The 14,394-nt window shown below is 35.2% G+C and overlaps 1 protein-coding gene and 1 long non-coding RNA gene across 2 annotated transcripts in view; one reads left to right on the top strand and one right to left on the bottom strand.

Annotated features, from left to right (window-relative positions):
* Positions 1 to 10,775, bottom strand: part of CycD (cyclin D) — a 39,483-nt gene extending 28,708 nt beyond the window's left edge. Inside the window, exons 1-2 of the mRNA XM_029318720.2 lie at positions 9,489 to 10,775; positions 1,912 to 2,127 (exon numbers count right to left, since the gene is read on the bottom strand). Of these exons, the coding sequence (XP_029174553.1) occupies positions 1,912 to 2,127; positions 9,489 to 9,686 (414 nt within the window). The 5' untranslated portion in view covers positions 9,687 to 10,775. The remainder of the gene's footprint in view (positions 1 to 1,911; positions 2,128 to 9,488) is intronic.
* Positions 10,749 to 11,845, top strand: LOC114943144 (uncharacterized). The gene is made up of 2 exons (XR_003821957.2): positions 10,749 to 10,993; positions 11,547 to 11,845. It is a non-coding gene; the product is annotated as an uncharacterized LOC114943144 (long non-coding RNA).
* Positions 11,846 to 14,394: the final 2,549 nt, after the last annotated feature.

Here is a 14,394-nt window from a genome sequence, read left to right as displayed (position 1 = left end):
TTGAAGGATAAAAGAACCTCTCGAATTTTCTTCGAGATCTTCGTTAGAGATATTATATTCGAAAAAATTATAAAGGATTATTTTTTTATGGCCTACGAAAGAATTGCCTCTTTGTTTCATCTCCTAAGCTATAAAAGAAACGATAATCTTTTTCACTACTATTTCGATATTTTTTTGACAAAGATATCTAAAAAAATTAAATATTATTCTTATAGAAATTAAATCTTTAGATTAACTTTTTCAGTTTTTGAAAATAATTGAATAATTATGCGTTTAGTTTAATCTAATTCATATATTTTGTTGGATTTAAAAATTTATCGAATTTGTGAACATCGATTTATATTTCGTTTGAAAATCTTATATGAGATAAATTCGTGAAAAATTCAAACACGTGCCAGGTTATATATATCAAGCAACCAATTGCCCTTTTCGAGGAGAAATGTTAGTTTAAGTATGTTTATATGTACACACTAAATATACATATACAATGGATCAATGATCATGAAAACAAACAATAGCTCTCTCTCTCTTTCTCTTCTTAAATCCGCAAAATGAAATTAAAGAAATCCAAATATTGTGATTTTGCTATTTCAGGACAGCCCGCATAAAAAATAGAAATTGAGCGAATTCCACGTTTAAATTTGAACAACAAAGTCAATTATATGTGCCTTAAATTTCTCCCATAAAAGTTTCATAGTAAATATAAAGGAGATATAAAGCGATTGATCGAGCCAGATGATAGAGAGAAAGCTGATATCGTTTAGACGAACCGTAAAATTAAATAAGTTTCTTTTACAAAACATTTATCACTTAAAATCCTGATGGTCTAGCGATAATTAATTTCTAAGAATTAAAAAATTGTTTATATATAAATTACAAGAAAAATTCAATTTCTTTTAATTAAAATGATGTAAGCAAATCTATTTGAAATATAAAAAGCAATACTGAAAACACAGAATCAGGTATATCTTAATTCCAACTTATACTTCTGACAACTAATTTGTAGAAAGCTGGCGCTCGAAATATTTTTCTATCTCATCGATCTCTACGCGGCAGAAATACTTTAGCATTTGTATCTACATCTAATAGCTTTTTAAATCTACGAAAAAAATTCGTCGTATATTTGCAATCCAGTGTTAGCCCAGATACATATATGGATCTGGCGATAAGCGATCGCACAAGCGCGATTTTCTATTTGCGCCGATTGTCAACTTTGGAAGGATCTACACGCACGGAAGAACAATAAAATCGATATCGATCGTTTTCGTAGAAATGACGGTAATGGAAACTGGATCGCCAGAATCGCTTCCTCGATCCCTGGCCTTCGCGAGACGCCTACTTAAAAGAATTATACAACGAGCTGGCAACGAGTACGCACGACTATAGCGGTATCGCGCGTGTACTTTATTTGTTTACACGTGTCAAAAAGTCGTCCGATTTTGCCTGTAACCAGGTACACACATCACCGTGTTAAGTAGAACGAGAAACTAGAATTCGAAACGGCAGACGAGAACGTATATGATGGAAAAATTTTCGCGACAGTGACAAAACGTATAAAAAGAAAACATTTCGTGTTCATTCTGTCGCGAAATTGATCTTTCTCTCGTATGTATATGCATAAATACTATTTAGAAAAAAATTGTTATTAAATGGATATTGAAAAATTGTACATTTGTTATTTTGCGCGGCGGTCCTCTCTCGCACGTATAGATAATTCGCTTGTTGCAAAGAGACCTTTTGACGGTTTCGCGAGATAAGATAAAGTCGCGATTTGTGTCTATATGGGTCAAAAAGTTGATATGCAATTTTGTAACCGCTAAGTCGTCGCATAAAATATCGATCGCCAAATATATCAAACGTATCTAGCCGATTCAACCGGCATTAAAATCTGTTTGGTGCATGCCCACTTACCCATAGATCGTCGAGAGTGATGGAGTTATCGGTGTAGAAAACCAGAACGTCGGCCGTGAGCGGTGACGTTTCACGTAGCTTCGATGCCAGGAGAAGACAGGCGGTGCCGAGTAGTTGCAACTGCGACTTTTTGATCGGACAGATCGACAGGAACCTGTCAACGTAGTTCATCGACAGCGGGAAGACCTCGTCCTGGCACTTCTGTTCATCGCATACCTGCAACATTAAAGATCCACAAAAATAATGAAGAGCCGGTGTGACGTATATATTTTCGTGATAAGGCAATGATGAAATCGTTTCAAGGTTTCGAATACGATCGGAGAGTCGTCGTCGTTGCGATAACGTCTCTGAATATGCGCGATGCAAATTTAGCTCGACGAATCGTTCTAAAAAGTTACGCTGCAAGACGTAATACGTATCTCGTAAAAAATGTCAAATGTAAAAAAAGAAGGTATGTGCGTGAAACGCAAAAGATTACAAGTGGATGGGATCAATAACGACCGAAGTATCTGTCTTTGTATTTTTGTGGAAGTGACTCAGCTGAAGTAATTTGTATGTCTCGTGTCTGTCCTTATTTATTCTTCCTTCTCTTTCATTTGTTAGCATTTAAAGAATTTACGAGACAGACGTATTGTGTTTGCATGTCGCAGTAAGAAAAAACCAATTTTCACGCAATAATCGCTCGCACTAATATTAGACGTAGGATACAGATATCTCACCGGATTTCCTTCCTTTGATCGTATTTTAACAAGCGTGGTCGCAACATGACTGCATATCGATCGTCGTGTAGGTCGAAAGATTATTCGAAATTCTTTGAAATTCTTTTGTCGTATAAACTTGCCGTAAAATTTAAAAACCACGCTAAGAAAGAACTGATGAAAAAAGGACTTACAAAAAGGACTTAGAGTTGGAATATCTTTTATTATGAAAAAGAAAAATCGACCACCTCTGAGAGAGATAATCATTTCTATGTTTCTAAAACCAAACTTTCATGGTTATACATTTTTTGCGACTTATTCATAGTCTTCCTCTATATATATATATCGAATCTATATAAGAATAAAAACATTTTCTATAATATATTTTATCGCAAATAATTTATTGCATGCAACAGCAATGATACATTGAATATACAGAGAGAACTTTTAAACTTCTTCTAGTACCATTATTGTCCTACAATTACAATAATTTTCAGGGTAAATTCTCTCCGTGCAATCTCTGAATTATTTATAAAAATTGTAATTAATTTAAAACTTCAGATTTTTTCTATAAATTAAAAAAACCAGCTGTTAAATTAAAATATCCCTATAAGCGATTATGAAAGAAAAGTAATAAATAAAAATCGCGGATATTTTTGAAGATCGAGAAACAGTAGAAACGCGTAGCGTTTTCTTTTTCGTTATCGCATTTATTACCGCACGTTTATTGTTGCGTGTTTACATAAAACGCGCAATGGTCGGAGCGACTCTTTGAAGTTTCGGGGAGCATTGAATTGCGGTAGAATCGCGAATTAACTTCGCTTCGGACGTCTCGGGGTGCAAGGCCGAGAGCGGCTACGTGTGATCGTGCGCGTCGTCGAGGCGCGAGAGAGGAATTTATTGAGCGTGACCAATGATTGCCGGCCAGCCCTCGGCGGCCTCGCATATGCACATATGCGTGTGCACCCTCTCGTAATTACTCCGCCGTCGCCGCCACCACCAATTAGCAACAGCACCGGCCTAACGAAATAATCGCGCTAACCTAATCATCGAAAATCGTACGCGAGATTAGTTCTGTCCGTAGAGAGAACAAAGAAAATATGTGGGTTTTTTCTTTCTCCATGCAGCTTATGAGATTATGCAGGTAGAAGAGCAACGCTCAAAAGCTTTTTTATTCAATCCTTCGGCAAATGGTCAATATTAATGATCCATCGAGAGAGGCAGAAACAAAGAGAAAACGTACTTTTTCACGAAATCGCTTCGAAAGATTATCGTGCATCTGTTCAAACATTGCCATGAAAGTTGAGTGAGGCGAAGTTTGAACCGGAGAAGGATCCTTAAAATGCAGAAGCGGAATGGAGCCGCAAAACATTAAAAAAAAAAAATAAAAAATTCTGGTAACTTTTCGCTAAATTATTATGCACACAATATTCTTTAATAATAAAGAATCGTTATATACGATCATATTTCTTTTCACGTAATATATATTATATAAACTTATTTGAAACACTATAAAAAATCAAGTCGTATTTGCATCAAAGAAGCAGAGATTCGCAGAAAGATACGATTTTCGTTATACGAACGATATATTTGAAATCCAGCTACCAAAGTTGCTGCACCGAAACGTGGCATTATATTTATATTCGCAATCCGCCTTTAATTGGCAACCGATAACGAATGTCTCGAATCTCTTTTTTTCGAAATGTGATTTGCCTCGGAACTTTGTTACTCTTATCTGCATGACTTTATCGAGCTCGCTGATCTTTCTTATAAGTTCGGCGCCAATTAAGCAAACCTGCCGCCGATAAAAGCCGATAGCGACTTCGTATGTGTTATGCATCGATAATAATCGAACGAGACTCGTTCGAAAAAAAATGTCGTCTTAAGAAATTCACGATACTCAACGAAGAAGGAAGTTTGCGAAACCGGTATAAATTCGACCCCCAATTGTCGGTTTCGCGATCCGGAAATTCAACGCTTTCGCTATCAGCAGCACTTACGCGAATTATATACAGAGTGAGACAAGCGAGAAGTGCAAAATGGCTTTGATCTCTTCCTTTCGTAAAAGATCGTAACGCATTTAGCGTATTGAATAGCTGATTGCGTATAAATGTACGAAATTAAATTCTCGTATTTAAAATCAATTTAAAAAGTTCAAAAAGCCTAACGATACACGCTTTTTTAGAAAATTACATGATTTATTTTGTAAATTACTTTATATAATTTTATCACATAAATATACAAAACCAAGCTATTAAATTATATCTCTTTCTTGATGAGAATGTTTGATAGGAATGTCTAATAAATTCTTTAATTTCTAGTATATTCTGCTTTAACAGAAATTTGATTTTAATTTTAATCACTGTCCAATGTTGAAATGCATAAATCATCGAAAAATGATTGTTTCGAATTTGAAACAATTTGCTCAGTAAACACCCGATATAATTACGATTAATGCTACTTTTGCAGCATTTAAAAGCCGAGTACATTCCATCGACGTACGCATACAACGACCTGTCATTCGCGCCGGCTGGATCGACGAGGAGCCGGCGTAATGTCGAAGAATTCGAAGCGCGATGCATGTGACACGCACGCACGCACACGCGCACGCACTTGTAAGAGACCCAGGCAACTCGCTTTCGTCGTACGGAACACGCCGTCGAGGTCATCGCGTGAATTCGGTTGTTGCGATTAAATGTCTGGGACGCGAGAGCAATTAAATGCTCGAGAAAAAGAGCGATATCGATACAACAAAAGTGCAGAGAAGTCTGCCAGCTGTGATGTAACGAGGTTACATACCGAATTCTATCGCTTTATGCGATTTAAGGTCCGATTCACATTGCAATTCCGTTCAATCAAAGAAATTATTATATTACGATACATATTATTTCTGCAAAACGAGTAATAAGAGCAAGACATCGATAAATATTTTCTTTGCAACATTAATGATTGATAACTTTTCGATCAAAATTTGATTATATTTAATTACTACTACGCAGAGAAAATTTTCTCTTTGAAATTACTCTAAAAATCATGGTAAATTAATCGGACATATTTTATCTTATTGTAGAAATTAATTGTTTTATTGTGGTAAATATTAATCAGAGAAACTCTTGTAAAATTTTTGCAATACCATATTGTCTCACGTTTACCAGAATTTTCAAGCTAAATTCTACGAGAAAATTCTCTGTGTATCGATAAATGAAAATGATAATTTTAGTTATAAATTATTATGAATAATAGCGAATAATTGGTCGATAGGTATCGTATGTCCAGTCGAAAACAATGGACGGAGCTTTTTGTGAGCTTCAATGATAAAGGTATGCGACTTTGACGGCGCCGAAACAACCGGCTTATCGAATGCTCGTCATCGTCATCGTTCTCATCACATCGGAGTTTTTTGACACTCGCAAAGAAAAATAATTTGAGCCTCTCCGTGTCAGGGCAAAAAGAGCGAGGCGCACGCTATCGGAGCGTGAGTCGAAACGATATACGCCCGTATCGTTTCGGCTCTAATTTAAACAAGACCGAGGTAAAACGACGCCCGAAGGAGCACAACGACACGAGAATCCGGTCCGGAAACGGAGAAATTCATTACCATATCCGATGAAGGAGGAAGTCTAGGCGGGGAATTAATTCGTCGACGCGACTAATCGTCTCTCTCTCTCTCTTTCCGTTCGATGAAATTTAGCTGTCACCGAGAATTTTATTTATTATCAGATAAGAAATATCTTTATCGGCTCTCAGTATTAATAATAAATATAAATATAATATTTTAAATCGGCCAATAGAGCCGAAAAATTAATTTTTCGCGCTTGGGCTCTATTGGCCGATTTAAAATATTATATTTTTATTTATTATGCTGATAAGTTCTACGAGTTTAATTATTTCGTGAATTTCGGGCATTTAATCCGCTGTTAATTGGTGCAAGGCATAAATTGTGAAATTATTATCACGCCTGTGGGTCTGTCTAATCTGAACCGTTTCTAAGTATACATATATGGTCAATTCTCTCTGCCAAATGTAATTAAACTAGACACAAATGACCCGCGATAACTCGCGGACTGTGCAATATCGTTATCGTAAAGGATAAATTGAGAATAAAACAAACGAGAATATAATCTTGCTGTTGTGAGTACTAAATACCTCTGCTTAATAGTTGTATTATGTATGCCTGTCTTTAAATCGTCGTCATTAGATGAGGAATTCGATAATCGCGCGATAACACGTAACGATACTTGGTCGATCAGCTGCCGATTCTGCTCTTTAATCAGCGAAAATATATTGTTGGATGATGTCAATCGCGACGAATACAATTCCGTTATCGGCAGCTTCGGAAACGATGACGTAAGTTAGAGGATGGGACGGGAGAGAGGAAGGATTTATCGTCGACTTTCGCCCGAATTTCCTACTCAATGACAGCAAATATCAAAAACGTTGTGTTTGCATCGCAGAAATCGCGAAGAAATTTATTTTCTCAAAATTACGAAGAATTTAATATGTATATAATCTATTTTGATCAGTCAAAATATAGATGAGGAATTCAATAATAATTTTGTTCCATTTGATGTTTTGTATCTAGCCCTTCAATTTGTATTTATATATTAGAACCTTTTCGATTTATTATTTTAATTTAAAATATATATGTAATGTATGAAAAACTTATAAAAAATTGTTAATGTTATTCACGCGAATCGTAATATTACATGTATTAAAATCAATCATTTCTATTTTCAATTTTTGCATGACATCTAAATATTTGACAGTTAAAAATTTGTCATTCGTTGCACATCGATATCGAATATTAAAAAAAAATAAATAAATGCATTTTTCAATCTGTTATGTTTTCAAAAATATTTCACATTTAACAGAATGAAAGTGATGTTGCATAACAACACAAAGAATATTTACTTTACTTCCTTTTATGCACCGATAGTTTTATAAAAATATATGAACTTGGGATCAGAAGGCTCTCTCGTGACAAAAGAAGCCGCGGTCGGCGACAGGTTCTTAAAACGCTGCCGAAACATTCGACAGCCGTCTGAGATGTTTAATCTTAAATAATTTCTGTTCCTCTTCGCGCGTCAACTCGTTTAAAACGCTTTTCTTTTTAATTAAAATCAAGATAACAATGTCATTTGAGATAAAAATTTTCAAGATATTAATTTGGGAATTGAAAAAGAAACCATCGCGTCTGCGAGAAGAGGCCGACAAATAAGAGATATTTAAATATGCAAATATCTACGAGGTTTATGCCACAAACATCTGTGTGCACATCTATGTACATTAATTTTTAATATAATCATCAGCAAAGACCTGCCAAATCCAGCGACTAACAGGCTCTGTAATTATTAATTTAGAAAATTCGACTTACTTATTAATTTACGATCGCGTGTAATATAAAAGAGACCAATGTTTAATTTATGGATTACAAAAAAAGACAAACATCGAGTCGCGATCCGAAAGAACCGAAATTCACGTCTCGCAAATCTGACCTTCATCCATCCCCGGGATATGTATATTTGGATCTAAATCAGTTCAATTTATTCTTTAAAAGCACCGATCAGCCGTGTTATTTTTTGTTGCGTTTTTAAATCGACGAATAATAAATTAAAACTGTTTGCACGTGTTGTCTAAGAATAAGATTCCGACATGACAACCACAACATTCGAGACCTTTAACTTTGTACAATGGAAACATAATTTAAAATACCGCGACATAAGTAAACAGACATGTATGTTTATGTATGTATTATTAGATAATTCTTTTCTCCCTTTTAAACAAAAATTTTTCTGCGTAATAAAAAAGAAAAAATAATTACTCACTTGTCTATATACAAAAAAGACTGACGTCAGTCTATCAGATCATAGGTCATCGGTATAAACTTTATTTTTAGACTACCTTTACAGGGAAAAAAGAGTCACTAAAATTGTAATTGACATTTGTCAAAATATAATTTTGAATTAATTTTAATCACGATTCAATTGTCTTACTCTGTCACAGATTTTATTTTTAAAGAGATAGAAAAAGACAGTTGAAGAGTATAGTTGGTCGAAATATTCAATTTCATTCTACTAACTTCTTCAGATAACACTAATTACGTATAATTAATAATACTCAATTATATCATAATTAAGAATTATCTTAGTATTTATTATCCTGCAGGAAGTATTTTTTCTTAGAATTTATCATAAAAATTATGGTAATCATAAGACGATATGATATCGGGAGGATTTTAAAAGAATTTCTTTAATTAATATTTACACTAAAATAAAAAATATATTAATGTGTCCATAATAAAATTATCGAATATATCTTATTGTAGGACTATTAATTTTTTATTATGCTAAATATTAATCAGAGAAACTTATGACATTCTTCCAATACTACATTATTTCTCTTACCATGATTTTCATGATAAATTCTAAGAGAAAGTTCTCTTCGTGTTATTTTATAAAGTAAGAGTAGAGTGCTCGCATTTTACATATCATTACTTATGTTCTTAGAGACAAAAATACGTACTCGAAGAACAAAAAAACAATGACAATCACTTCAATACAAAAAAGTTAAATACAATATTTAATCTTTTTTTTCCAAGGGCACCCATGACTGAAATTAGATGTTAGTATCGCATATGATGATATCCCGAGTAAATTCTAGGAGAAAATTCTGTGTAAATACTACGATTAAAAAAAAAAAATATATATATATATAGAATTAAAGAAACTGATTAATCTTTATAACCCGTCGACTCGACAAGCAAAGTTCCCTCGCCGGTTATATTTCGCGGAATAAATTAAATTCGAGCGGTCGCGATCGCGACATCCATATGTATGCTAAGCAAAGAATTTCCACGTGGAGCGAGAAACGATCGCTTACCTCGAACATCCATTCGGCGACGATCTGGCGCATGAGCGGCGAAATGTCCCTCTGAACGCACTCGAAGTAGGAACTGCTTGGCGCATAGCGCTCTTCGGTCTGCAGGAGGTTTTGCAGAACCCGGTCGTCGCCGAGGAGGGCCGGATCCGCGTAAGCCCGGCATTCGTTCTCCGTGGTTTCGCAGCACAGGAGATCCATCGCGATGGATTTTCACCGGAAATCGAACCGATCGATCGATTCTCCCTCTCTCTCTCTCTCTCGCGTTCCTCGGAACCGTGTTTTCTGTCCTCGACGAAGATTCCGAGACCAAAAAGAGAGAGAAAGAACAAAAGAGAGAGAGGGGCACGAAAAGACACTCAACTCACTTTTTCACTGCGGACGAGGCAGAGAGACGACTGATCACTCGCGACGAATCGCGAAACGACGACGACGACGATGACGATGACGAACGAGTATATACGTGCGTGTACCACGGAATTATACACGCGTGTATATATGTGTATATGCGTGCACGACCAACGGGCGACTGCGACAGGCTCGTATAAATTCCGTTCGTTCGATCAGTTTCTCGCGTACTTACACATTTTTCTTGGCCTTTCCGAGAAGAGAGGTTTTATTCTTCTTTCCCTGTCTCTTCGGTCGGGCGATGAGAATCGTGCGATTGATGTACTCTTCGTTTTCTTCGCTACTTGTTCCTCTTCTCACACGTATTATATTCCGCGAATCGAAGCACAAAAAGAGATAATAAATATATAATGCGTCGCGGGACGCTTTGAGGATCCTAATAAATAAGCGTAGTGTTGTGTGTGTGTGCGGAAGGTTTTTCGGCCGGTGCCACTGTTAAATCGTCGCGCGATTCGTGATTGTTGAAAGTCCACGAGCGACTAGTTCGTTTATTTTCTCGAGAGAATCATGAGGAGAGGAGAGAGAAAGAGAGAGAGAGAGGCGATTTCCTTCTTTTTTTTTCCGGAGTCGGCCTCTCAGATCGTCGGTCCGTCTACCTGCGGTCGATTTAAATGTCCTGCGAGGTGCGAAGGAGCGCGAGAATCCCTCTCCACTTTCTCACGATCCGACACTGGCGACTTATCAGCTCAGAATGCCGGCGAGTCTGGTCGTACGAACGTCTCGCGGCCGGTCCTCCTCCCACCAGCGCGGCGCCAGCTGATCACGTGACCGCTGCCGGTTCCCCCCACCAGTACGGCGCCAGCGTGTCAACGTGAAACGTAAATGTTCCCCCACTCCTCCGCCGTCTATCGCGCGGCGAAGACGAAAGCGGTCGTGGCGCCGGTTTAGTCGGCGAGCGACAGTGCAGCGGGGTGGATGGGGGCTGCTCGCCTCGCGTAAAATTAAGGACCGAGCTTATACATGCCGAAAATGTTTGTTTCTACACAAATATGCGATACGATCTAATTTAAATCATGGGCGACGTAGAAAAAAAACGATTTAACTTTTCTCTATTGAAGTGATTGTAATTAGTTTTTGTTCGAGTATGTCTCTAAGTAATGGTATGTAAAAAGAGTATTCTTATACTTTTACTTTATAAATAATACAGAGAGTATTTTCTCTTAGAATTTACCCTGAAAGTCACGGTATTGGAAGAATTTTATGAAAGTTTCTCTGGTTAATATTTATCGTAATAAAAATATTAATATCTATCACAATAAGATATAAAATATGTTCAATTAATTTTACTATGTACATATTAATATTCTTCGTTGTGCTAAATATTAACCAGAGAAGGTCTTATAAAATTTTTCCAATACCATATTGTTCCACGATTATTACGATTTTCAGGATAAATTCTAAGGAAAAACGCTCTTCGTGTATAATATTAAAGTAAGATAACAAAACCGTAATAAAAAATAGAAATATACATATAGAAAGAATAAATGAGACGAAATAGAAAAAAATAATACGAAAAAGAAATAAAGACATGATGATCGATTTTAAAGTGCAATATATAGAAGCAGTTTATAATTAGAAAAAGTTATAAATCTAAAACAATTTTTAATTTTAGTTTTTAGATCTTTAAACTCTTTCTATTTGTCTTAAATTCAGATCGACAAAAAGGGAAAGTTCTACGTGGTGTGGTATGTGCCGTTCGTATGTGGCAACCTGTTGCTGATGCTAGCAATAGTGAGCAACAGGTTCAACAGTTTAAGCAGGCTCTCACAAAAGAAACCATAGATTTTATATTAATTTTTAATTATAGTTTACGCATTTTTTTGTATACTTGCACCAAATATTGAAGAAAGAAAAGATATCATGTTGTAACAAAATAATTTTTTAAATATTATAAATGTGCTTTCAAATATCAAATCACAACTCTATACATATTAAAATTTGTTTAATTGTCATTTATCTGTCTCGATAATTTTGAAAAGTTCGTTTTCTTTCTCAATAATCGACTTATGATCAGCTTTTGCACTTCATACATAATGTTCCTGAGCGTATAACAGAAATATTCGCAAAGTTGCATGTTTTCTTTGTGAGAAAGTTAAATATCGGATTTTTAAGTACTCTCTTGCTCGATTCTACTGGCCTTGGAGCTCCGTTTGAATACTGTCCGACACTGAAAGAACGAAGTAGCTCGGTCAACTTCGGTCCTATTCGCTTTCGTTCGTTCATCCGAGACATCGGAGCTCCTCCACGTTGCTCTTCGTCAACGTGCCTCTCTCCAGGCCCAGCTCTTTGCGAGTTCGTTTCTCATAGCTTTATCGTGAGAACCAGAATAATCAAGGACGGAGACTTCTAAGGATAGATGCAGATTCCTAAACGGCTAAAATGTTTCCCAATATAAAAAGAGACTAATTAAATATCGTCGTAGACAAAAACAGAATTGTATTTTGACCTTTATTATCCTCCTTCAAAAGAAATTTGCTTGATAAGCAAAATTCCTTCTTCTCAAGTTACCATACAGAATCGGCATACTGAAACTTCCAAGTAATCTATTTGGATACATTTGCAGTTTTTCATAAATAAAAATAAAAGCATAAAGAGACATTATTTATATATATATCTTAAAAATATAATTTTTGTCAATACTCATTTTAAGCAAGTTTAAAGTTCATTCTTTTTTTTAATAAAATCTATGTATTAATTTTAAATTCTAACACTGTCTCTCTCTCTCGCAATATTATTGCTCAATATAAAATATTTTGATAATTAGAAAATAAAATCCAAGACATTACATTATCTGTTGTTTTCAATTAATTATAATTAAAAAATTATTAGTACTTTTATATTCTCATTGAGAAAATATTCAATAAATCTGGCGAGAAGAGAGGCAATGTTTGAGTCATCTTTATGATGTGTCAACTTTTTATTAAAATTTTCAAAAAAATTCCTATATTTTTACATTATTCTTCAATTTTCAAAATTCTTCGTATATGCATATAAAAGAGCAAAGATGGATATTCGCTTTCGATGAATAATTTGGGTCGGTTGTAAGACGAGCAGAAATAGGAGAGCAGAAAGCAAAAGAGAGTGGGAGTGGAGCCACGTAAGAGCTAGAATGCCCTTGATGCGTGGAGTTTCGCCTCGTTTACGCGTACTACGTTTTTACTACACAATGCGTACGTAACGATACGCGCGTTTGTTACGGGACCACGGTCGGTTGCGACTCCGCGACCGGATGTGCCGTGCGTATAACTTAGGGTATGACAAACGACACGGTGCGAGTGCATCGTATGCACGAGACGATCGTATCACCGTCACGACTATCAGTAATCGCCGCGAAATGCATGAGGTTCTCTGAAATAAGACTCCCTAGCACATGTAACGACGCTTTAACGCTGTAATCATCGTCAGACATGTCTCTTTCAATGAACTTATTTCAAGAGAAAACTTCACGTAATAATATAACATTATATAATTCAATATGTGATCAATTTGATTTTGTTTAATATATATGTATTAGTTTAACATTTTTCTAATTGTGCACGTATATTAGTGAAAAAATTGTGCATTTAATTTTTGTATTGCTATGCGAGTTCTGCTACTATTTGACATTTATAATATCTTCTCGTATTGTAATTAGTGTAATATAGAAAATGTTATAAAATGAAAAGCATATAGTATAGAAATTAATTAAATCTGATGAAATTACACTTGTGCTAATACTGAGAGTGTCATAACAGTAGATTGGTTAAAATTTAAAAACAAATTACGCTTAATGTTAAATAAATGTATAAGTAAAATATTGTTTGCGCTTAATTATATAGTTGACATCAACATAAATCGATATCTTAGAAACTATTCTAAAAAAAAAAAAACTCCGAGCAAATCGTAGAACTTTTTACTGAAATATGGGAACTGGATCTTTATTGGAAACATATTTCTTTCGTGTTCAATGGGATTCCCTATGGCGTTCGTATCCGTTTGTAGAAAAATTTGGAGAATCGAACTGGTTATATTATATAAAAGCAGCGTCATTGGCGTAGCAAGTTTCGAGTGAGAGTAGATTTCTTTGGTCGTAGATATTGTTTTCGAAGATAGCTTATGTTAAAATAAAATAGTAAATTTTGCTAATGTTAGAAATTCCACATTCTCGATATATTTCGACATATCATTAGAGCAACTTTGAACTGTAAAAGATTAATTGTTTTTCAACTTTTACTAGTTTTAGCTTTTATTTTAACGAAGAAGTAAAATAATAAAAATAAATAATTAATAATAAAATAAAAATGCTGCGTGTTTGTAGATATTTCCAAGTACATTTAATTTTAAATGTAAAGACGAGACATATCGAGAGATAATTGATTCGCGATTAAAACTGCAATCTTCGCAACTATCAAACTTTTTTCGCACTGCACGATTATCTACGTGAAACTATGGTTCAATCGTTAAACCACTATTCACCCAACATATAGCAGTAAATAACTCGCTTTGTCGAAAAAAGGGGAAT

This window comes from Nylanderia fulva, unplaced genomic scaffold (assembly GCF_048542155.1).
Source record: "Nylanderia fulva isolate GAGA-0341 unplaced genomic scaffold, ASM4854215v1 Scaffold11, whole genome shotgun sequence".
Classification (NCBI taxonomy): Eukaryota; Metazoa; Arthropoda; class Insecta; order Hymenoptera; family Formicidae; genus Nylanderia; species Nylanderia fulva.
The sequence above is the reverse complement of the archived record's forward strand: the minus strand, read 5'-3'. Positions and strand labels throughout refer to the sequence as shown.